The sequence below is a fragment of the Electrona antarctica genome (genome assembly GCF_951216825.1).
Source record: "Electrona antarctica genome assembly, chromosome: 17".
In the NCBI taxonomy this organism is placed as follows: Eukaryota; Metazoa; Chordata; class Actinopteri; order Myctophiformes; family Myctophidae; genus Electrona; species Electrona antarctica.
In genome coordinates this window covers 39,316,845-39,343,128 of record NC_136798.1, presented here as the reverse complement: position 1 = coordinate 39,343,128, position 26,284 = coordinate 39,316,845, and the positions used below count along the sequence as shown (strand labels likewise).

At 44.5% G+C, this 26,284-nt stretch overlaps 1 protein-coding gene across 1 annotated transcript; it reads right to left on the bottom strand.

Annotated features, from left to right (window-relative positions):
* Positions 1 to 13,434: 13,434 nt before the first annotated feature.
* LOC306941112 (photoreceptor outer segment membrane glycoprotein 2-like) lies at positions 13,435 to 22,598 on the bottom strand (the record flags this gene model as incomplete). Its single annotated transcript, XM_079526427.1, has 6 exons — positions 13,435 to 13,533; positions 17,222 to 17,476; positions 18,685 to 18,931; positions 19,587 to 19,740; positions 21,181 to 21,481; positions 22,473 to 22,598. 6 exons carry the CDS (start codon positions 22,596 to 22,598, stop codon positions 13,435 to 13,437), a joined length of 1,182 nt encoding a protein of 393 aa, XP_079382553.1.
* Between the last annotated feature and the right edge of the window lie 3,686 nt (positions 22,599 to 26,284).

The window sequence follows — 26,284 nt, the reverse complement described above, 5'->3', positions numbered from 1 at the left end:
TCGGAGCACAGGTGTCACCCAGCGTTTGTGTGACACCAGCAGAGCTTGGAGCTGCTGCACCCTCTGGCTCCTCTCCTTTACCAGCACCTCCGCCCTGGTGCGGAGGTCCTTCTCCTGCTGGAGGATGGTCATCCCGCCCTGGCTCGCAGGCTTGTGGGGACATCCATCTCACAAGAAGAAAAAAACACATTAAAATAAGCTTGATTCGTGGGTTTGGTGCACCGGTTTTGTTTGCGTCTGTTGTTGTTGAGAAAATGAGAACGCCGTTCTTAAATCTAACTACAGCTGTGCGGAATGTGGAATTTAGAGTGTATTAACCTAGTCTTGACAGGGGCCATTACATTTAAATTATAATACTCACTGGATCCAGCAGTGGCTCAATCAAAAACATAGCCCTTCCTGACACTGCAAGACAATGTCAGACCTTTAATAAAATGTGCCCATCATTTATAGCGCCCGGACCACTTTTACCGGGGCACCGGAAGTTGTTGTGAATGTCTGTGTAGCAGCTAACAATAGCCACACCACTCTAGAGTCGATCGACAACAACGGGAGGTAAGAATAAATCTATCGCGACTAGCGACTGGACAGCGGAGCGCCGTCTAACACAGGATCTTTTTTCAGAATTAGATGGGATGATTTAGATCGCGAGTTATGAACGTTTTAAGATTTTCGTTTTCGTCCGCTAAACAGGCAGGGAACATTTTCTATGACGTGTCACTGTTGTGCAACACCGAGGATTGGGCAACAAGCGCTTCTAGGCTGTGGAGCGATGCGACCGGTTTTGATATCATTAATCTCCGTCCCGTTTATCAATCTCCGTCCTGGGCAACTGACCCAGGACGGATATTGACATCTCTCCTGTTAATCTTGTTCCGAAGATGATACATTGTGCCAAAGTCAAGGGAGGAAGATATGGTGTAGAACATTATAGACGACATCATTGAAATTCATACTGCAGTGGAAGTCAGTCGCTTTTGTTGTGATTACATCCTGTCTTGCTTTTTTTTGTGTTGCTGTTGTTGATTGAACGTATATGGCTTTGTCAGAATTTTGCTTTGTCAGCTGATCTCCAGAAAGTGTGATTCTGATCGGTTGCATTATGGGTTCTCCGTACATTTCTGATTGTACATAGACATACATGACGTATCTTTCATTGATTAACTTAATAGTGTCTACCATGTCTTCATGGCTTTTTCCATTCCAGGATTTCTTTGTCATAAGTTTCACCCATCTCTTTGAGTTTCAGTAAAGTCTGGTTGTACGAGACACACATCCCTTGTGTCCGAAACCACTGAAAACAAAGTTTTGTTGCTCCTGCATGTCTTAATAGTAGTTTCACTAGTAAGTCTTGGGAGCTGACGGCCATCGTTGCTCTACTCGAGGAGCGGTCGGTCGTCTCTGCTCCGTCACTGCCACACCTGGATTCCTAGAGAAATAGAGAAGGAAGGAAGAGTGAGAATTGAGGAGGAAGGAGGAGTTTGGGGTGGCCTCCTCCACCTCCTTGACCCTTTTGTTTGGTTGCTGGGGTGCCAGTCAGGGCGGGGCCTGACAATAATAAAGTATTAAATAAAATACTCAAACCCTACAAAGGGTGCATGTACCCTCCCATGAAGACAAAGCAGGAAAGGGCGCGCACAAGTGTTGGTGAGGTGCTGGCCTAAGGCTGAGCTCACACAGTTAATGCAATGCTCTATGCTCGTTGGGTAGTGTCATGGCCGCCCCAATGCATTTCCAATGGGAGTCACATGGTTTGACACAACATTGTGTTGTGTGAGGGGGAGGGGCGCAGTCGAAACACAGCTGAAAGCCATACAACACACCATGTGACCTCCATTGGAAATGCATTGGGGGCGGCCATGACACTCACAACAAAAATCACTGCATTAACCGTGTGAGCTCAGCCTAAGGCAGTAAATAAGTAAAAATGAGAAAAAGGCAGCACACACGTAGCCACGAGGCTGTATTATTTATTCAGAATCCAACGTTTCGACCTAGGAGGTCTTCTTCAGGGAATAAACCAGCCAGAGGACAAACACACACACACTTATAGGGGAGCAACAACAGGTGGACTCCATAGGGGGTGTGGTCGTCATCAGGAAAAAACAATCAAGTGATTGGGAAGCCATTTTGAGGCAAGTAACCATGCATAAATAACAAATATAACCAGAATAGGTAAACATTCAATGCACAAGATGTGTTTACTGTTTAGCTATGTGCAATAATAAATACATTTGAAGTCATTGGTTAAATATCTGCAATAGCATTTTTATATTAATTGAAGAGATACCCTCCCATGAACCCTTAAACATATAGAGCAGGAAACCATAAACCATAAATCATTTGTCAATAATTCAACTCTTAAATGCACAATTAGGCAATCACAATTCACAACAATAATAAATAAACACCACACAGTATTTCAAAGTTGCGTTTTCTTATATTAAAAAAATGTAGAGCAAGGGAATGCAGTTCAGATTAATATCCAGTTCAGTTCAATTCAAATATTCAACCCACAGAAAACTTGAACCAAAGAATCCAGAATCTGGGTTTTAACTTTCCCCCAAAACAAAACAAAATCAACTGAAAACTTCCTTTTTAGGTACTCAAAATAATAATACTTAATCTCCAAAATAAATGAGGCTCCAAAATATTCCAAGCAAAAATAAACTCCTCTTCTTTATTAAATTAACTTTCCAAACAGTGATTCCAACCGACCTGTCAAAACTCCACTCCGGTCCGGGTTTTACGGCGCTCTGGCCATTCACCGTCAGCAGTAACACCAGACAGATTGTGTTTACTATGCGACGTGGTCGTAGCTCGTCTCTTGCTGCGCTTAATACGAGATAGACCTCTGACTTGGAATACAGCCGATCCTCTCCTGTTGACGACTGGCGCTAACTAACGCACACAGACGCGCAACGGAGAGGTGTGTGTATGGGCGTGCATGTGAAGTTGGATTTGACAGGTTCAATGTTGTTGTTTAGAAATAACGGTGGCTCCAAACGGATCTCCACACTCCAATCGTTAAGGCTTAAAATCCTTTAAAGTCCTCATCCACAGTCTCGTCCAGGAAGACTTTGAGTACTCGTTGTCGAGCATCCTCCTCCTCTGTACTGTTCATCAGGGACTCTGAGAATGAGAGATCAGGGTCGGAAGCATTTACATATTGTGTGGCGGAGTGAGGCGACAACGAACCCCACCATCCGGTGGAGGATGGTGGGGTTTTACCGGTGGAGGGCTCCCGTAGGTGAAGGTATGGGGTATCATTGGGATTGGGTTCCGTGGATCAATGTTGTAAGTGGCCCTCACCTGTCGAAACGGCATCAATTCCATATTCACGTCAATCCTGGCATTATTATAGATATAGTGGAGAGTGTATCTCCCCAGGGCCATGGCCGCCCCAATGGCCACGGCCAGAATGGGGTCCATCCCATATTCTGAGGCCTTCATGCCTGGAAAGTCGTTCAACGACATTGTTCCACCTCTGAGTTGATGTGCAGCCGATCCTCTCCTGTTGACGATGCAAGCTAGAGCTAACTAACGCACACTTCTGCAGCCGTGAGTCCTACTTCCTCCTCCTCTCTCTCTTCCTCCACTCTGCGCCTCCATTCATACAACGACGCTCCATGCGTCGCCTGCCGTGAGTGCGTGAGTGATTCCTAGTGGTTGAGACAACGGAGAGGTGTGTGTATGGGCGTGCATGTGAAGTTGGACTTGACAGGTTCAATGTTGTTGTTTAGAAATAACGGTGGCTCCAAACGGATCGCCACAGCTACTCACAATCCATGTTTGGTCTGTTGTGAAGCAGAACAAACAAGCTGGCTGAGATATCACAGGTGTATTTATACCGTGGTGATTGCAGCAAGGATTGGCTATGGTGAGTGGAGGCAGGTGTAGTGGATACGGGTGATTGTGAATGGGGAGTGGCTAATGAGTGAGGGCAAGTGTGGTAGATGGGGAAGCGATTGAGAACGGGGAGTGGCCGTGATAAGCAGAGGGTGGTCTCTACTCCTGAACCTATGTTGAACACAACTACATGAGTTGCGGAAAATGGGTGCATACTTGATTGTTTGAATGTACTTTATTCTTAATTACGTCCACAACATAATGAATCAAATTGACAATTGATGTTTTTTTTAATGCTCACTCAGTTTAATTATAAGATAGCATAATTATTTTTAATTTCATACGTGCAAATGCATGACATCATGAAAAAGAATGAAAAAACAATACATGGTACAGCATCCAGACAGGATGAAAAAATGACATCTTTGGAAACGATGCAGCGTCTCGGTATAACTCCATTTGTTGACAAAATCCTCTGCACAGGATTCGATGTAGATTAATCCTTGAAGAATTACAGCATACATCATCATAAAATAGTTACTGGCTTTGAGGATGTTTTTCAAGCGCCGGTGGTGTTTCCTCCTTTGTTGTAGAGAGTGCGGAAAAATGCGACCTACCTCCTTGGCTGCCATCACCAAAAAACCCATTGACCCTAACTCTGACTCTGTGTTTAAAAAATGGCTTACGGTACAGCATTAATACTTTCAAAAATTATTCAAGTTGTAGCACGAGAAAATCCACTGACCCACTGGTCACCGACCCTCTAAAAGTCTGGGTCCGAGTCCACTTCAATTCGGCATAGAGTAGTGCAAACATCTCTCACTCTCTGCTGATTTCTGATCGTCTGCACCTTTGTTAAATTGACACACACTGTCGCTCTAAGTAATTAGTCTCATGTCGCGCAGCTGCGCATAGTTTCTCCCGGCGAATCCTGCCGGGAGCTGCCTATGCCATAAAAAGCATAGGTGAGTTCCAGGCTACTGACCCTCTGACATGCGCACGTGACAGCTTTTATACGTTCAAACACGTTTTTAATATTTTTGGTTTTAGCTTCAGTGGTGTCATTAGGTGTGAGCTCATTCAAAGATTTTTAAGTAGCACTTTGCATGGAACTTGTGTAATGTTGGTGGCTTGGTGCACTTGTCCACCATTCCTCAACTAAGTCCTCCCAACGATAGTTCTTGAGGGACTGTAGAGAACTTTCCTGTAAGATGCAACCAAATGCAGGATGTGCGCCGCACACTCTTTTTAAAAAAATAAGTATTCATCACCTCTGTAATGACCAAGTCACGAAGTGCAGGTACTGCCAATCTGCCATCATGTCATTTGGCAGGGTTTCAAAGGCATCTTCAAGATAAAGACAATTAAAGAATGTTTAGCACATCAACAGGCATGTATCAAACTTTTCAAACTCTTCTATCAAACTCTTCAAATGCATCAACATATCAAACTCTTATCAAACTCTTCAAAGGCATGTATCAAACTCTTCAAAGGCAAAGGACACACAGCCTCTACAGGCATACACTACTCGGGTTGTCTGACCACTAAGCACCCCTGCAGAGCAACGAAGATCCCCCCCCCCCCCCCCCCCGATATTGCTGGTACCAAATATTTTCCTGTTGATCTTGCAAGGCCCCTTCCCTAGCTGTGCCGGAGCCCTTCTCATCTGGTAGGGGGCGGGACTGCGACGCTCTATATAAAAAGTGTTAAAAACATTGTGTTTAAAACAGCAGGAGTGCTACAAAATCTTCTGCAATATACAGAGTAATAAACCTGGATGCTTGGATAATTTAAAGGCTAAAATACAAAACAAAACATGACACGGTAGCAGAGCGTGTGTGACTAGCAGCCGCCATCTTGGAGACCGGGAGCTCAGTGTGGGGCTACATTAGCCTGGCTAATAAGCCAGACCGAATCAGCCGTTGGCAAAAAAAAAATTGCCTGCCGGCAGATTACGGTCTGGAGAGGCTCAATTGTACGCCCATTTCCTACACCAGAGAACTGGTGTGGCCAATCGGGACACGGTATGCAATATGGGCGGGCTTTGGTACAGTGACGTTCAATGCTTGAGACCTTTGACTGACAGTAGCTCTGACCAATTGCGTCAAAGAGAAAATGTTTGAACCCGCCCCCCAGGAAACAAGATCCATACACAGCATCTCCAGACTCAAATACCACACAACAGTGTGATTTGAGTCTGGCTTATTAGCCAGGCTAGGGCTACACGACCATTACATTGTCCGAGTCTCTAGAACGCGAAACCGGACAACAGATATTTGGCACCTGTAGCACGGTCTCCCCCCGACTCAGTGTTGTTTTTGGCAGCAAATTTCTATTTTTGTTTAGTCATAGTCTTTGGAATAAAACTTAATTTAGTTTTAGTCATATTTTAGTCACCTGGAATGTTTTACTAAATCTACAGTTGATTAAGTTGACTAAAATGTATTTTGGCGGGCCTTGATGCTGTCGCAATGACTGTTTTTACAAAGGTAGTCGACGAACATTTTTCGTCTTAGTTTTAGTCGACGAAATCAACACTGCCCCGACTGACATCAAGCTATTTTCATGGAATATGCTCAAGGAGAACCGACCATGAGAGTCTGGCTGCTATAGTATCAATGGGGTTTGAGGTACAAGCTTGTGCATCATCCTGTGTTGTGGTGCACTTTCAGTGAGGTTTGAGGTGGAGTCTTGTTCCGGACATCGATGGGTGTTTTATCATTACAGATGCACATCTAACAGTCACAACTTGCTGTTACTTAACATTTAATCTGTAATGAGACAACGTGTCAACGTCCACACAAAGCAAAGCACTCATTCATGATTCACCTCTGTTGTCACCCGTTTGTGATTATTTCGCTTGATAATCACTGATGTCCTGACGGAGGCGCGCCGTGTCTGGTGGCCTTGAGCGTTGCGAAGGCCACCAGACCCGACTCAGCGCCGTCCGAGTTACGTCCCGATAGGCAGAGAATAGTATATATTAGTAGCTCCTAGTTTCCATGCGCCGACAATAGTTGGAAATGACACGTGCACCAGGGGGAAACCTTGACCAGGACATCAGTGATTATCAAGCGAAATAATCACGGAGAACTACCGACTGAGCCGTTGGGTCGGCAGAGCATGCCCATACTCGTCCGAAAAAGTCGTGCTGATCCTAACTGATAACTGCGGTCTTGTCGGTTGATACCAGTCGAATCGGCTACTGTTGTTGTGTGTATAAGCTCTGCCATCCACGTGAGTTAGTTTTTTGGTAGTACATTAATGTATTTGGCTGAAAATCAAACTCAAAGTGGCTGCCAACTTATAACAGAAAACATTTGACAGGCATAATATATGTTTTGCCTAAAGATTGTCACATTCACAGACTGAGATATGGTGAACCGAGACGTCAGCTGAAGAAGAAGATGAAGAAGAATAAGAAGGAGAAGGAGGTTGTTGCCTGACAGTGATGGCATACAACATAACGTTTTAGTATTTGACAGATGGAGGTCTGTTTCTCCATAGGCTGTGAACGATATAACTGCTAACGCAGCTACCAATGTGAGAGAGGGAGAGAGAATGTGTGTGTGCGTGTGTGTGTGGGGGGGGGGGGGGGGGGGGCAGATGGTGTCCCAGTTCTCTGAGACAAATCTGGGTTCACACACACACGCACACACACACACACACACAGGCGCGCATGCACATACGCACGCACGCACTATAGGCACACGCACGCACGCACGCACGCACACACACACACACACACACACACACACACACACACACACACACACACACACACTGAGTGGCTGAGCTACAGAACAACAGATGTTCTGATTGGCCGAGAAACAGACAGTTGCTGTTATGTAACATCCTGCTGCTGACTTCAACCAGGTGCATGCTGGGATACCTGAGGAGGTCATTGCGGACAAAGAGGTACAGATGAGGAGAGGAGAGGAGAGGAGAGGAGAGGAGAGGAGAAAAGGGGAGAGGACAGGAGAGGAGAGGAGAAGAGAGGAGAGGAGAGGAGAGGATGGTCGAGGAGAGGAGAGATGGGGAGGGGAGAGGAGAAAAGTAAAGGAGAAAAGGGGAGAGGAGAGGAGAACTGTGTTACATAAGCTACCAGAGTGAGAGAGAAGGAATCCATTCATGTATTGTAACCTGGGGGTGGGGGAGGGGTGGTAGGGTGTGATAGAAGGAGAGATAGAAAGAGATAGGGATGGACTGAAGGTGATGAGTTAATGACGCGTTGGAATGACGTTACTGATGATGGAAGAATGTACGAGAGAGAGAGAGAGAGAGAGAGAGGAGACTGCAGAGGGGGGTGATATGGAGGAGGTACTCTCTCTCTAAGTGACAGTGTGTGTGTGTGTGTGTGTGGGGGGGGGGGGCAACCAGGCCATGTGAATGTTGCCATGACAACAAAGGAGAGGGGAGGGGGGGTGAGAGTGTTTAATGTGTGCATGCATGTTTGACAAAAAAAAACACACACACACACACTATTTGTCGGGTGACTGAGGCTTACATGACCACTAGGTGGCACCAGAGATCAGATGTGCATTCTGTTGACCATTCTTTTCCACTGTCCATTTCTGTGTGTTCTGTTCGTATTCTGTTCATTATAATAACTACATCACTCGACTGGTCAAATAGCCAGCATACCTGAGACGCACGCACATACGCACACATTATTATTATTATTATTATTATTATTAGGCTATTCTTTTTATCTATTTCATTGAAAGTTTACTCAACCTATGGCCCGCTATGGCATTGTTGAAAACAATTAGACATTTAAGTTGATGATTCATATGATTGCTTTGTTCCTTTAATTGAGATTCATTTGCTTTATAGGACATTGTGGGTAATGTGGGAGATTAGACGTTTGCCCAGGACCCACACTAGTGAAAGTAGCAGATACTAAGCGCACAATCAGCTATCTTCACTACTTCTTAAAGATTTGTTTTCTAATTTAAGGAATTTCGTAGTAAAGGGACCCATAACAATTTGGGTCCCGACAGTGGGCAGTGGGGAGCATAGACAGTAAGATTGCACACATGCAAAGGTTTTGATGTGCGGCGTTGCATGTTTTCCTAGGTGTATATCAGAAAACCATCTCAACAGGATGACTCAAATTGTTTTAAACATTTGTTTATTGACATTGTCTGGGGAAGTTGAATTGTTTATGGGGTCACCTGTCTCTCCTCTGCAATGCTGGCAAACCTGTTGATTGAAATGGGCCAAGCAGAGAGTAGAGAGGGGTGTGTGTTGGTAGGGCCAAGCAGAGAGTATAGAGGGGTGTGTGTTGGTAGGGCCAAGCAGAGAGTAGAGAGGGGTGTGTGTTGGTAGGGCCAAGCAGAGAGTAGAGAGGGGTGTGTGTTGGTAGGGCCAAGCAGAGAGTATAGAGGGGTGTGTGTTGGTAGGGCCAAGCAGAGAGTATAGAGGGGTGTGTGTTGGTAGGGCCAAGCAGAGAGTAGAGAGGGGTGTGTGTTGGTAGGGCCAAGCAGAGAGTAGAGAGGGGTGTGTGTTGGTATCATGTTTTGGGCTTTATTATTATCTGTGAAGGAATTGGCACCTGCATGGGAAACATTATTGATTATGTTTATAACTTCAATATCTGTGAACTTATGGGCCTTGGTTAAGTTATAATTGGTTAAGTTATAAGAGTTACCAATTAGCAATCAGGTGATGGTTTGCCTCACTGTGAACTGAAAACATCCAGGGGAGAGCTACCAGGGCCTTTGCAGAAGGTTTTCCTTACTACTGTAGTTTCTTAAATTCCTGGATTGTTTCATTTAGTTAGCTGTCAAGTGTTCATAAGTTCTGTTATTTGAAGCTCTGTTTTGGCCAGTCTTTTTTGTTTTGTTTTTGTTTTGTATGATTCTGCATGTTTGGAGGTTAAAACAAAAAACTGCATCGTGGACTCGTCAACTTTTTGGAACCTTGGCCGTTAGAGCCTTTTCACAGTCACTCTTGAGTATGAAGAATGCTTTTATATCTATCGTAAACAAATCACAGAAGGCAGTAATGCCATTAGTTGATAGCTTTATTTCCACAACATACATTTTTAACTGCAAATCTTATTTGTGGTGGGTTCTCTGAGTCCACAATGCATTCACAACAAACAAAACAAAATGTTGGCATAATCATGGTCTGCCAATAGTCTGTGTGGCTGCCTAGGTTCCAATATCTGGGCACACGTTTGTTCTCTGATGTGGTTCACAGTGTTCTCCCTGTCCCCGGTGTCTCTGATGTGGTTCCCACTGCTCTCCCGGTGTCCTGGTCAAGTGGAGCAGGGGGACCAGGCTCTTCAGTCCGCGGCTCTTTGGGCTGACAGTCACATCACCATTGGCCAAACAAATATTGTGGAGGAAAGCACAGGCCAAGACAACCTCTGAGACAAGGACCTCCAGTGCCTCGGATAAGGTGGATCGCCAGCATGCCGTCATGAGGCCAAAAGTTCTGTCGTATATTACAGAGCCACATTACGATGAAATATCCATATAATGTTGTATAATGTCATATACTGTTTGTGTAGGACAAACCTTCACTAGCTGAGTTTCTGCATGTGAGCTCTGAGAGGCTTGATATTAGCTGGCCCACAGCCACATTCCAAGAAGGGCCTATGTGATCAATTGAAAAGGTCTGCTATGAAATTGTAAAGGCTATTGTATTGAACCGTGGATACCATTGTGTTAATAATCTATAGAAGTGACCATCTACTTAGTATGCGGTGGTTTAGACACATTTGGGGACGCACATGCACGTGCGTAGTGCGTACACACATACAAGGGCTTTGGGGTGCACACCCTACACGCACTATTTGGATAATTATAAAGAGGGTCTCAAATGTGCGGAGATCCAGAATCCAGGGAGAATCAACAGAGTCAGTCAGAGTGAGATCTATAGCCAGGTTCCAGATGAGATCGGGGACAGCTATGCGGGGACTGCTCTAGGATGGCTCTGGAGTGGACTGATCATGAATTTGGTAACTAAGCTTTGTCCTTAATAAAATGATACAGAAATAAGGACACGCCTGGCCTCTCCAATCATTTATGCAACAGGGTAAAAAGTGCTTCCTGGACACTCAATATAAGACAAATAATGGCAGTACACTACAAATAATGGCGAGCTAGATCATGGCCTCATTGTTCGCGCTCGGGGGGGGGGGGGCAGTCTGCTCCTCTGGGACGGATTGAGGAAAGGAACTTTGTTTTGTCACGGAGTGTGTCTGGGAGTGCTTGACCTTGTTGTTTAAGTGGTTGGAAGGCCATGACAACTTGTAGGGATTCAGATTATTGGAATTGAGGATTTAAGTTTAGTTCACTACAGTTCTTTCCACGATATTGCGAGCCCTGCTATGCAGCATTGGCCCATCATATGGCTTATTAAGCGGGACCATGATTGTGATTGGCTGGTCAATGCAGGGGTCGAAATATGGCGGCCCCCCTCCGGGCACGCACTTCATGTTTGCGAACAACTTGGCGCCAAATGACTCGTAAACTGGTATCCTTTATTATCATACTCACTTTTCAATGGGCATCGCAAAACTTTGTCTGTTTTTACACAAGCAACACAGTGTCCAAACTGTTTTTCTTGTAAAGAAAGGATGTTCCTCACTCATGATGAGACAAATGCATTTAGATTTACACTTCCTACACTTCCAGCAATTGCCACCGGTTGAATTTTTTTTAATGATAATAATAATAACGTCCTCCAAAGACACCAGGACGGGCTCCTCCCCGTCCACAAGTAGGACTGCGTCTCCACCTGTAAAAAGTAAAGATGTGATGTTTGAGTGCACTTAAAGTGGCACAGATATTTTATACAGCATCACTGCGTCATTGGTTGTGAATTATGTTCAGTTGCCATTTTCATTGCAGATACTAAAGTGTGACACATGCCTTCTACTACGTTGGTGAGCCAGTCGCGGAAATAGCCCACCGCTCTCTCTTCTGCCTGCTGACGAACAGCTAACTGTACAGCCGGACTGGTTTTTAGGGCCTAGATCACACCCAAGTTAACTCCTCCCTCCCGCTGTGCATACAAAAGTCAGTGACTGGCAGGCATTAATACGTAATAGGCATACAACTACTTTAGTAGTAAGGTATTCTTTTTTTTCCTTCTCTCTATTCATTTTTATCCCACGATTTTGCAACCCATTTTTTCACCTGCAGTGTCAATTATCTAATGTCTAACGTCATGTGAAAAAAGGAAAATAGAATGCACACACGCAAATGCCAAAGCAAATCCCTGTGTTTTACACAATGGCAAATAAAGGAATCTGAATCTGAATGTAATCCTGGGCTGGCTGAGTAGTCTGGGAGGCCCCACTCCTCCATGGACCAAGCACACCGAGATCATCACTGCTATTGCTCTGTAGTTGCCCCTTTGGAGCCCTGAAAGTAAAAGACATTTGCAGTATAGCAGGATAAAAAGTCAAGCTAAAATACAGCCGGTTGGGTCAGGGATATGCAGTTGTACACTGGTTGATACACATTATATAATGCCATTTCCCATCTAGTTTGCATTGTCATCTGACCACTGAAAGTTGGTTGGTAAAGGGATGTTTGCTGGATGTACAGTATGTCTAAGGGTGCACTCACACGGTTAATGCAATTCTCTGTGCTCGTTGGATCAATGCTGTGTTGTGTCATGGCCGCCCAATGCATTTCCAATGGAGGTCACATGGTTTGACACAACATTGTGTTGTATGAGGGGGAGGGGCGCAGTCGAAACACAGCTGAAAGCGATACAACAGACCCCTCCCCCTATGTTGTGTCAAACCATGTGACCTCCATTGGAAATGCATTGGGCGGCCATGACACAACACAGCATTGATCCAACGAGCACAGAGAATTGCATTAACCGTGTGAGTGCACCCTAAGTAATAGAGGACGTTTGCTGGTTGTACATACACCCTAACACCAGGGCTCCACCGGACGCGTTGCGTCTCCGTCGCGTGCGTCAAAAAACGCACCGGTTCAATTTGAATGCACGCGTCACGCGGGCAGTGGAGCCACCCTTCATTGATTAAAAAGGGAACATTCCCTGACGGTGACGGAGACGCGACGCTGCCTATTAGAGCACATGGTATATTTATTCAGAATGGTGAATGAATGATGTTGGACATGATGATTTTTAACTGAAGAAAGGAAACAAGGTATCAGTGCAGAAAACAAAGGCACAAACAAACTTAGGCATAAGCAATCAACAAATACTCAAAAGGACAACAGAAAGGAGAAAACTTACATGATGCATCAACTTGAAGAAATCAACAAATACTCAGAAGGACAACAGAAAGGAGAAAACTTACATGATGCATCAACTTGAAGAAATCAACAAATACTCAGAAGGACAACAGAAAGGAGCAAACTTACATAATGCATCAACTTGTGGCACAACGTTCAGGGTTCCTGCAATACTTCTGATAGAAGGCACAATGTTTGTGAGGTTACCGCCTGTGCCTATATAGGCCAGCCACAGGTGTGCCTAATTAATACTGGTAGGAGGCCGGTTGCTGGGAGGAGGAGCTGTACTGGTTGGAGACCGGTTGCTGGGAGGAGGGGGAGTAGTTACCGCCTGTGCCAGCCACAGGTGTGCCTAATTAATTAACTGGTAGGAGGCCGGTTGCTGGGAGGAGCTGTACTGGTAGGAGGCCGGTAGCTGGGTGGAGGAGCTGTACTGGTAGGAGGCCGGCTGCTGGGAGGAGGGGGAGTAGTTACCGCCTGTGCCAGCCACAGGTGTGCCTAATTAGTATAGGGCCCCACCCACCACTAGATGAGGAATGAGGTACAGAGAGCCGAAGTCCTGACGTCACTCGCTCATCCCCTCGATTCCCCTGGTTCACGGAAGTAATTTCTCTATGGAGAATAACATGGGCTCATCTTAAAATTGTTTCATATAAGCATTGTGTTCCAACAATAAAAAAGCTGTCTCTGCGTTATTGTCAGGGAGGTGTCTCTGTTGTTTGCAACAGTCAGTCACTCATATATGTTATGAGTATATTTCTAGCGAAAATTTAACTAATTCAGTAGCAGTAACAATAGCGTTTTCTCTCAGTCAGTTGATTCTTCATATCCATATGAGTGAAGCGGCCTGGATGATTTGTTTATTTTTCAAAAACAGTTATTATATGAGGCGATCTAAAATCCCACTATGGGGATTACAATGCAAATAAAAAGTACATGAACCCGTGGATTTGCGCCCTCTACCGATATTGACGTCAGACTTCGGTGCTATATTCAGCTCCCACTCCACCCCACTCTCAGCTAGAGAGTGAGGGGATTTTGTACAACCACAATGGACACAATGGCTTTCATTATCCTTTTAGCATATCTTGTTAGATTGTACTAACTACGGTTTACCTCCACACAGCCACAATAGGCCTACTAGAGTGAGCGATAACAACAATCTGGTAACACCCACCTATAGAACAAACATGGACAAATTCTCGAAGGAGAGGATGCAATTCAAGCCCTTTATTTAGGTGCTAGTATAAAAACAAATTACTAACGTTTTTTCGACCTAAATGATCTTCATCAGAGTCATACAATGGCAGCATTTGGGGATGTATTTATATGCAAGGTAGGTGAGGGCTGAGCTCTCAATAAGCCAATGGAAAATGGCCATGTTACATGGTAGTAACCCCTTTCTGCCATGCAGTCTGCAGAAGTATAGGTTTGGCTATGGAAAAAGAGTTACATAAATAAAGTCAAACAGTGAATTAACCACATAAAAGCCATAGAAAATATTAAAGTCAGCACAACCAGCTGAGCTAGAAAGTAAGTGGGCTGCAGAGTTATTAAATGGTATTAAACTCATACAACAATTTTAGTTTCTGAAACATAATTTATTAACAACAGCTTTGGCCATTTCTTGTGACCCCCAAGAGACATGAGACAAATAAACACCAAAACCAGATATAATCATTATGGAAAGTTTATCCATTATGTAAACTCTTAATTTCCATTTTCCAGCCATTTAGTTGCATTTCTTTTTTACACATTCAGAAAATAATCTGGCGCCCCCCGGAAACAATTTGGCGACCCCCCGAGTGCTCGCGACCCACATGTTGAGAACCTCTGATCAAAGTGACAGTCGGATGTAAACAGAGCTACTGATGAGGACTTCACGTCAAAGTAAAGTCTTCCTTTGGGAACTTTTTTCAAGTCTATACGGGCCCCCATTTAATGGCATTTTTATCTCTGGGACTCCGATTTATATTGTAAAATCAATGTTGATTCAACTTACAAATGGAACACTCTCTAAGTTACAGACCCATAAGGGTCCATTTGGTTCCTATCTATAGGCCTATAGATTTTACATTTAGGAAAATGTAGGTGAACCCATGGGTTAACCCCCTCTCATTCAGCACCATGGACAGCGACTAGTCTCTCTGTCTGTCTGTCTGTCTGTCTGTCTGCCTCTTTTAGGCAGGCTGGGTACCCCAAAATTATACCAAAATTAAACCAAAACACCCCAAATTGTCAGGGGTGGTCGTGACATTTGGTCTAGCCCAGGGGCCCCGACTACTGTAAAACCTGGCACTGGACACCCCTGAGCTTAATTGTATCTTTATGTTGCTGGCTTCCATTGAGAATGAAGGGTAGCCTGTATCTTTGTAATCTTCATGTTGCTGTCTCCCATTGAAAATGGATGGTAGCCTGTATCTTTGTAATCTTCATGTTGCTGTCTTCCATTGAAAATGGATGGTAGCCTGTATCTTTGTAATCTTCATGTTGCTGTCTCCCATTGAAAATGTATGGTAGCCTGTAGCTTTGTACCTTCATGTTGCTGTCTCCCATTGAAAATGGATGGTAGCCTGTAGCTTTGTAATCTTCATGTTGCTGTCTCCCATTGAAAATGTATGGTAGCCTGTAGCTTTGTACCTTCATGTTGCTGTCTCCCATTGAAAATGGATGGTAGCCTGTAGCTTTGTAATCTTCATGTTGCTGTCTCCCATTGGAAATGAATGGTGACCTGTGGCTTTGTAGCTGCCAGTGTGAACATAGCATAAAAAAGAGACACTACTGAAACAACCTCATCCTGTCGTCCATCTTGTTTGGCACGGTTATTTTCCAGTGAGGTCAGCAGGAGCAAGATTGAACATAAAGTTTACATTTTTATTATTGAATATATTTCCCATACAAAAGTGTTATTACCCACTAAGTTCCAATGGAACTGGCTCCAATTGATCCTTTATCAGACCACATCACTCTCGTATCACGCAGGCAGGTTGCAAAAGAGCCTGACTGATCATAAGGCGCCATGGAAAATAAGTCACGACACTCACATGTAAAACTTGAATTCGATAAAATGTTCAGCTGCAGATAGTTTTCCTCCCAGCATTAGGATGTTTACCGTGATATCTCTTTCTTGAAATATGGTATATATTCCTTGCTTTCTGCAGTTTGTAAGAGATAAAAATCCTGCCCTCCAGTCGTCGTGACTCGTGTGAGACACGCAAAGTGAGTGCTCGTACATCTCTGTAGGGAATCCCTTTTACACAGCGGATACAGACGGTGGTGGAAAACAGTACTCAATGTAGACGTACATTGCGGTATCAAGTAAAAGTCCAGAATTCAAAATGTACTTGAAGGATTTTCCAAAGCATTTTTTACAGTGTGTGCCCAGAGACATCTTAGAAGCCTGTTTGTCTACAAATAATCGGTCTGTCTGCTCTCTGCTCCGAGCATCGACCTGCTGTATCCATTAGGGCATGTGGTTCGGAAACTTTTTTGCTCAAGACCCAAAAAAGAAATGAGACCTTTGCCCGGGACCCAAACTAGTGAAAATAGCAGATCTACAAGCTCACAACGCGACGCAAACCGTCACGTTGTGAGCTTGTAGATCGGCTATTTTCACTATACTTCTTAAACATTTGTTTCCTAATTAATGGAATTTCTTCGATTATTTCGGATTTCTTCATGAAATTATTGCATTTTAATTCATTCATTAATTAGCCTTTTGGGAATGTTTTTTGAAAATGTTTTGAAACAATAATAATTAAAAAAACAAAAAAAACAAGGAAACAAAAATAAAATTAAGGGACCCATACAAATGTGTCCGTTCATGGTCCACAAATGGGTCCCGACCCAATGTTTGGGAACCAGTGCATTAGGGAACAGAACCAATCCATGAGGGATATATAGGAACCCTGGCCATGACATCCTGGTCGTCGTCAAGGACTATTGAAAGAGGACGGCAAGCGACATGTTGCTCCCTGGAAGGAAAGAAACAAGCGCAATAGAGACCAAGGAAGCTGAACGCGGAAGTGTTGGCTGCATATAGCCCATTGTTTCTTTCCATCCAGGGAGCAACATGGAGTCCACCGTACGGTCTTCGCTTCCTGTCCTCTTTCAATAGTCCTTGGTCGTCGTCCTCAGACAGGCTGCTGCTGCTGTCTGGAAGGCACTTCCACGGGGGACGGTCCCGGGTTGGGGACGTTGATGTTGGGGTCCTCGTGGTCCTCCACCTGGTAGCACTTGCCCAGGCTCTTGATGATGTTGAAGTTGTGGCGGGCCGTCTCCGCCAGGCTGCTCTCCAGGATCCAGCCGTCCGACTGCAAGTCGGGGTCTCCGCCCAGGCGCACCACGTTCTCCAGGGCCGTCTGCAGGTAGCGCACGCCCGTCAGGACGAGCAGCTGCATCGTGGTGACATTGGACAAAACACACGTGACACATCAGTGTTGTTTTTGGCAGCAAATTTTGATTTTAGTTTTAGTCATTGGCCTCAGTCACACCTATAAAACACCCGTCTTGTCCGTGTCTTGTGTCTTGTCCGTGTTTAATGGCCGCCCCAATGCATTTCCAAATGGAAGGTTTCACCAAACATTTTTGTTTGATGGGGGGGAGGGGGGCACAACACAAACATCAAACCAAAATGTTTGGTGAAACCATGTGACTTCCATTGGAAATGCATTGGGGGGGCCATTAAACATGGACAAGACACAAGACACAGACAAGACAGCCGTCTCAATAGTGTGACTGAGGCCATAGTCTCTTGAGTAGTTTTCATTTGGTTTCAGTCACATTTTAGTCACCTGAAATGTTTTAGTGTTAGTCTAGTTTTAGTAGACTAAATATCATAAGATTTTAGTCGACTAAATCTACAGTTGATTTAGTCGAACAAAATGTATTTTGGCGGGCCTTGATGCCGTCGTAATGACAGTTTTTTTTTCACTTGCTATAAATAGACGATCTACAAGCCCACAACGCGTCGCAGCGTGACACGTTGTGGGTTTGTAGATCGTCTATTTTCAGCATGCAACTAATTGTAAAATAACTTATACTGGATCTCCTGTCCACTAGTCCCTTCCTAACATTTTAGTCTAGTTTTTATATTTAGTCTTAGTTTTAGTCATCAAAGCTTAGTCTTCATTTAGTTTCCATTTAGTTTTTGTCAGTGAAAACAGGTCGACGAACATTTTTTGTCTTGGTTTTAGTCGACGAAAACAACACTGTGACACATCTTATGGATTGCACTTCCACTCCCTATCTTCCGCCGTAGTCTGAAAATCCACCCCCTTCAGACTCCAACTTAGCCCATAGCACTTGCCATAGTACTTGCCCCAGCCTCGACGACCTTACAGGCGTATGCAAAGGCTTAGATAGAATTTTATGTAGACATGGAACTCTATAGTGTATACGCATAGTTTCATTATATAGATATTCCACTGTTCTTAGCTACGTATGATTATTGCTCTTGTGCGTCTGCTAAATGAAGCAAACACTGCATAGGCCTATGTCAATGGGAAATTGCACCTAGTTACCACCCTGCCATTAACTTATACAGGTATGGCCGCGGTGTGCATATGGTCTATCGCTATTAGTGTAACGACACCTGCAGTACCTCAAACAGCCAGATGATGGAGACGATGAAGCCAATGGACTGCATGATGCCGGTGTAGTGGTCGAGCAGCACCTGGCGACAGCCCCGACGCCACAGGTTCAGCTGCTCTGATTGGTGGTGGTAGTTGAAGTGGGCGGAGTCGTTGGTGACGTGCTGCTGGATGCAGGGGCGCGGCGAGTAGGTGCTGCAGCAGCTGAACGGGACGCCGTCTGTCAAATACTGGCCCGCCACGTTGCTATGGAGACGACTGGACAGACAGACAGACAGACAGACAGACAGACAGACAGACAGACAGACAGACAGACAGACAGACAGACAGACAGACAGACAGACAGACAGACAGACAGACAGACACTTAAGTACAATTTTGAGGTATTTCCAATTTCCAGTACTTTTACTTCTACTCCACTACATCTCAGAGACAAAATGTGTACTTTTACTCCACTACAATTATTTGAAAACTTTAGTTACTAGTTACTTTGGAGATTTTCATTTTGATTAGAAAACATACATTAACCACTTCAACCCTATACATTTTGGCCATTTGAAAATAGCTGATCTACAAGCTCTCAATGCGGCTATTTCCAATAGATTTTCTACACATTTTGAACTTGTGAAATGGGACATTCTGCAATATGAATACTTTTACTTTTAATACTTTACATACATTTTGATGCCGATACTTTTACTCAAGTACATTTTCCGTATACTTTCACTTGTAACGAAGTAGTTCTATGTTCTAAATTGGTACTTTTACTTAAGTAAAACAATGCAGTACTTTTTCCACCACTGAAGAGCATTTCCAACCGCACAACAATTTACAATTTACAATTTAGGCATTTAGCAGACGCTCTTAATCCAACCGCACAACAAACGTTCTCCATGGAGAATGGAGAACGTACTCTTGGACGTGGTTGTCGGTCATGTCCAGGTATCTGCTGCTGATCCACTGGATGGACAGCCAGTCCTTATAGCCGCTGTTCCCACAGCATTCGAACTGCATCTGCAGCACGTCCACTGTCCTCTTCAGAAAGCACCGGCCCGGAGTGTCTGTGTCTACACAGGACATGACAACAAAGACAGAGTTAGTGTCAAAGTGTCCTTGAGCAAGACACTGAACCCCAAATTGCTCCTGATGTGCTGGTTCGTGCCTTGCATGGTTTCCGCTGCCATCGGTGTGTGAATGTGTGTGTGTGAATGGGTGAATGTAATGCACAATCTATGTGAAGCGCCTTGGATAAAGGAGCTATATAAATGCACCATTTAATTACACTTACAAACACCCCATTGCAGTCAGAACTGCGGTGCAGACTGTTACAATTGTCCGACGTAATCTGAAGACTCGCCTCTTCAGACTCCACCTCATCCCCTTCACACAATGGTAAATGGTGCATTTATATAGCGCCTTTATCCAAGGCACTTTACATAGTTTGTGCATTACATTCACCCATTTACACACACACTCGTACACCGATGGCTGCGGAAACCATGCAAGGCACCAACCAGCACATCAGGAGCAATTAGGGGTTCAGTGTCTTGCTCAAGGACACTTCGACACTAACTCCGGGGGAGCCCGGGTTCGAACTGGCGACCTTGCGGTTGCCATCCAGACACTCTACCCCTGAGCCACCGCCGCCCATCAATCCCCCACAATCCCTTCCTGGCACCTTCTCGTCTGAAGCTATAGCGACTGACTGTCCAAGATATGGCTACCATGTAGACATTGGTCACTCATTCTCATATTGTTACATGAGAAAGACTAAAGTTAGGCGTGTTTCTTTTTTTTCTTTCTTTCATCACAATGTTAAGAATGTAATTTAGATAGCATGCCATTTTAACACAGATGCTAGTTCCATTGTTTGGCTGTTTGCCTGGTAGTAACTATGATCGGCTAGTTTACTGAGGCACTACAGCAGGGGTTCTCAACGTTTTTGGCCGGGGACCCCCGGAAATGCTTTGGCAATGTCTCGGGACCCCCACCCCGCCCCCTCCCGACCCCCAATATAAATTGACTGCTACAATAACCTTAAACCATTTTGGGCGGGAACCCCTTTTGGTGTTTTAAGCATTGTTATAATTTAGCTATTGAAAAATAGCAGATCTACAAGCTCATAGCGCGCCACCGAGTGGCACGCTATGAGCTTGTAGGTCTGCTATTTTTGAAAAATCGTGAAAATAAAGATTTAAAAAACTTTTTTTTTCTTTTTTTTTGGAAAATAGTTTGGGGACCCCCTAAAATAATTTGGCGACCCCCCGAGGGGTCGCGACCCACGGGTTGAGAACCCCTGCACTACAGCACTGTCTGTCTGTCTCTATACAGTCTATGTGATTACCTTCATTGTTGTAAGTCACACTGCATAAGAGCGTCTGCTAAATGCCTGAATTGTGTAAATTAGTCTACCGAGATAGTGATGCCCATAATTCATGCGAGGCCTATGGGACATTGGAAACCCGGTGGATAATAAATAACCTTGCATGGTTATGCGAGGTTCTCACCTTTGTAGTAACGCATGGCGTTGCGGAGCCCCACGAACAACGACTCCTCCAGCTGATTGCGTATGCTGTAGCACATCAGCGCCCCCACCAGGACGCAGAAGGTAAAGACGAAGGTGAAGGCTATGTAAGGCAGCATGACCAGCTTCCAGCGCAGGAACTTGGTGGAGTCCACGCAGTCGTAGCAGATCTTCCCGCCCAGGAAGTTGATGCAGCACGCCACCACGCCCGTGGAGATGAGCATGTGGGGCACGTACAGGATCTCCTGGTCCGACATCACTTCCTGCCGCTTCTGGATCTCCACCTTGAGCAGTGGCGGAGGAAGCAGTAGCTTGTTAGCCCATTTAGGCCTGACATCGAAATTTAAAAAAATGTCTTCTAAATCCTGTTTCTGTATCAGTGGTGCTCAATATTTCATGTCAATTTCATGTAATTGGCCGCCGAACCCCATCTAAAAATATGTTGTTCCAGGGACCCCCATAGAAGCAAAGATTTGAGTTAAAAACGTTCGCTCTGAAAGAATATATATTCAAAGATTTGCGCCACATTTTCACGTTTTTTTCAAAAATAGCAGACCTGCAAGCTCGTAGCGCGGCACTCGCTATAGGTGCTGCCACACTATGTAAAGAGTTGCGCACGTTCTCGGCTGCGCGCAGCTTAAATTCCGAGTTTTTAGACAGCTGGTGGATGGAAATTAAGCTCCACCTCCGCGGAAGACTTGCGCGACGGCCAGATTCCCGGAAACGCTCTCCTCCGCGCAAGTCGTCCGCGGAGGTGGAGCTTAATTTCCATCCACCAGCTGTCTAAAAACTCGGAATTTAAGCTGTGCAGAGCTTAAGAAGTGCGTGGCTGTCGACCGTTTTGCGCTTAGGTGTGGAAAGGGCGTATGAGCTTGTAGATCTGCTATTTTTCAACAGATAAAGTATAACATAATGTTTAAAACACCAAAAGGGGTTCCCGTTCTGAATGGATTAATAAAGTGTAGCTGCTTGTTCCCTAGTGTTGATTAATCCCAGTTAACATTTTCATGTCACAGACCCCCAAATAATTTAGCGATACTAATCAGATAAATAGCGAAATAGATCTGCAAGCTTGCAACACAGTCGCATTGTGAGCTCGTAGATGCTATTTTCACATATATACATTGTATACAGGTATAGGTTTAAACTCCAAGTGCTTGTGTGGCCTATAATAGTCGCTTATTTTTTGGGGTTTGTTTTCATACACCTGATTTTGCTTGTTTCTCTTGCAAAATCTGGCAACGACAACACTGTGATACTTTCCGTGGTACTGACCTTGAGGAAGAGGCCCAGGCTGAAGAGGACCACCCCTGTCAGCACAGAGATCCAGTTGAGCAGCCACAGAGCCTGGGCCAGCCGGTCGCGCTCTGCCCGCGTGAACGTCACCCTGCCCACCGCCATGTTGGCGCCTCGGCCGTCACTTGACGGTCGTGTTTTCCCGTCGCCGCCTTCTCATCCAATCAATCACAAGAGCTTCAGGCAGGAAGCAGTAGCGTAGTCCAGAGGGACAAAAAACTGTTTAGGATCACAGAGGGAGACAGTATGAGAATCCAGAGGCTAGAGAAAGTATAGTTAAAATCCCATGTTAGCAACTGTATTAGACTGGCTGTGCTGGTCAGACAGCTCCATCGTACAACAGTATTAGACTGTGGTTGTACTGGTCAGTACAACAGTATCAGACTGTGGTTGTACTGGTCAGCTCCCAGTACAACCGTATTAGACTGTGGTTGTACTGGTCAGCTCCCAGTACAACAGTATCAGAGCTACCAGTACAACGGTATCAGACAGTGGTTGTACTGGTCAGCTCTCAGTACAACAGTATCAGACTGTGGTTGTACTGGTCAGCTCCCAGTACAACCGTATCAGACTGTGGTTGTACTGGTCAGCTCCCAGTGAAACAGTATCAGACTGTGGTTGTACTGGTCAGCTCTCAATACAACAGTATTAGACTGTGGTTGTACTGGTCAGCTCCCAGTACAACCGTATTAGACTGTGGTTGTACTGGTCAGCTCCCAGTACAACAGTATCAGAGCTACCAGTACAACGGTATCAGACAGTGGTTGTACTGGTCAGCTCTCAGTACAACAGTATCAGACTGTGGTTGTACTGGTCAGCTCCCAGTACAACCGTATCAGACTGTGGTTGTACTGGTCAGCTCCCAGTGAAACAGTATCAGACTGTGGTTGTACTGGTCAGCTCTCAATACAACAGTATTAGACTGTGGTTGTACTGGTCAGCTCCCAGTACAAAAGCATCAGACTGTGGTTGTACTGGTCAGCTCCCAGTGAAACAGTATCAGACTGTGGTTGTACTGGTCAGCTCTCAATACAACAGTATTAGACTGTGGTTGTACTGGTCAGCTCCCAGTACAAAAGCATCAGACTGTGGTTGTACTGGTCAGCTCCCAGTACAACGGTATCAGACTGTGGTTGTACTGGTCAGCTCCCAGTACAAGCTTCCGGCGACCTTCTGCTGCATACATACTGGTTACTGTGTGTAGCAGGGTATTAGCACACTGGTTGTACTGGGTGGTGTCTAGCAGGGTATTAAAGTGAGTGAACAGTGTGAATGATACTGTATGTGGCAGACTGGCAGTGAGTGGACTGTAAGCTGATTACTGGGGTCATGTAGCTATATATTAGGCTCCTGGTCAGCTAGAAACACCCAGAGAAGACATGGTAGGTTAGTGCTTAATACTGGTAGCCTAATAATATTTGTGTATGAAATGTTGTTAACCAAATCGTGGGTGTCGGCCAGAAACCTTGTATCTATCTAAAAATATGTTGTGCCAGGGGCCGTTGGAATTTGTTTAGTTCAAATGTTCAAATGTTAAAATAAAGAATTTTTTTTAAAATAATAATCACATTTTTAAAATTTCCCCCAAGATTTTGCTTGTTTGTGTTTAGTTGTCGTCGGTGAAAAAAAGGTATAGTAGTCGACAAACATTTTTCGTCAAAGTTTTTAGTCGACAAAATGAACACCGCTTCAGTGGTGTAAAGTAACTAGTAACTAAGTACATTTACTTAAGTACTGTATACAATTTTGAGGTATTTGTACTTGAGTAATTCCAATTTCCAATACTCTTACTTCTACTCCACTACATCTCAGAGACAAATATTGTAGTTTTACTCTACATTTAGGCTATTTGAAAACGTTAGTTACTAGTTACTTTGTAGACTTTGATTATTATTACAAAACATACATTGACCACTTCAGCACTATGTCAGCCATTTGAAAATAACCGATCTACACGCTCACAATGCGTCGCGATGTGACACATTGTGAGCTTGTAGATCGGCTATTTTCAAAATAATTTTATACATTTGAAAACTTTGAAATGAGACATTCTGCATAATGAGTACTTTGACTTTTGGTACTTTAAGTACATTTTGATGGAAACACTTTTGCACTTTTAAGTACATTTTTTATTCCAGACTTACAGACTAACAAAGTATTTCTACATTGCAGTATTGATAATTTTACTTAGAATAAACAACTGAGTACTTTTTTCCACCACTGCCCTTCACACACAGACACACACACACACACACACACACACACACACACACACACACACACACACACACACACACACACACACACACACACACACACACACACACACACACACACAAGTTTTACCTTGCTGCTAGAGGACTAGGTGAGGTTCCGGTCCACACACGTCGTGGACAGACAGGCATGGTGTCTTCTCTGAGCTCTGGGCGTCATGGAGGGACGTCGTAGCAGAAGGCAGCGAGACTAGTGGAAGCACACACATGGCGGTGATGAGTAATATGGCATCACGCCGGGCTGAGGATGGAGCACTTCTTCACCTCTCCTCCACTCTCCTCGCTTCACTGTCAAGTCAACTAAAGCCTCTTATGCAGGTTAAGCTCTTTAGAGCAGAGAGGCTGCAGACCAACTGGAGCTTCAAACAGCAGGACCACCCTGTCTGTAGTAAGTAATTAAGTACATCTTATTTATAAAGCACCTTTCAAAACTAGTGCTGTACATTGGGTAGTCGCAAAGGGAAAGGCGTTCCACAATTGTGGGAGCAACCACTGCAAATGCCCGATCCCCCTTAGTTATAAGTTTAGTTGCAGGAATAGTCACTAGTCAGGAGGCCCTTATCAGAAGGTAACAGGTACGGTCGCCGCTTTTCCACCTCGCCCCCAACCGCGAAGAATGGTCCCCCCCCCCCCCTATCGTCCGGTACGGTCGCCCCAAAGCCCGACAAAGTCACCCTAAAATCTCTGGCGAAGTCACCCCAAAAAGTCCGGACAAGTCGCCCGGTAAAACCGTTGTATTTTCGAGGTAAGAGAGAGAGCAGAGAGAGAGAGAGAGAGACAGAGAGAGAGATTTTTTTTTACCTTTACACCTTTTTTACCTGAGAGATCTCACATTTGGCTTTGCATGCAGTAGCCTAGATCTGAGATATATAGTGGGGCCAGTCTGTCTGTCTGTCTGTCTGTCTGTCTGTCTGTCTGTCTGTCTGTCTGCCTGCCTGTCTGTCTGTCCCAAATTGGATCAAAAAGCAATTAGAACAGGGGTGGGCAACTTTGATTTCCACACTCAATCCAGAGGGCCACGTTGTATTAACCTGACTCCGCCAGATGGGGGCGGTATTGATTCACAACTACACTGTGAAACAAATGTGATTGTAAAGCAATCTAACATTGTATACTGTCAGGCAGAAACCTGATCTTTATCTCTGTATTTTATTTATTTATTTTATATTTATTTTTTTGCAATGAATGCCCTCATTCTATGGCAAAAATAGTCGATCTACAAGCTCAAAATGCATCACAGTGCCACACATTTGAGCTTGTAGATCTGCTATTTTTTAATTGGAATCCTGATTATTATTAGGCCTATTATTATTATTATTTTATGGAATTTATGGAAAAGTAGGCTAGAGTTGTATTTCATTTCAAAGCAAAGCAAAGCAAAGTTACTATTTTTACCCAGGGTATCTGGGCTAAGCTCAAGAACTTGTTTCCAGCCAGGCCCTGCTCATAGAACATTTCATGGTAGTGGTTCAATGCCTTGCTCAAGGGCACTTCAGCGGTGGTAATTTTAACGTGTCG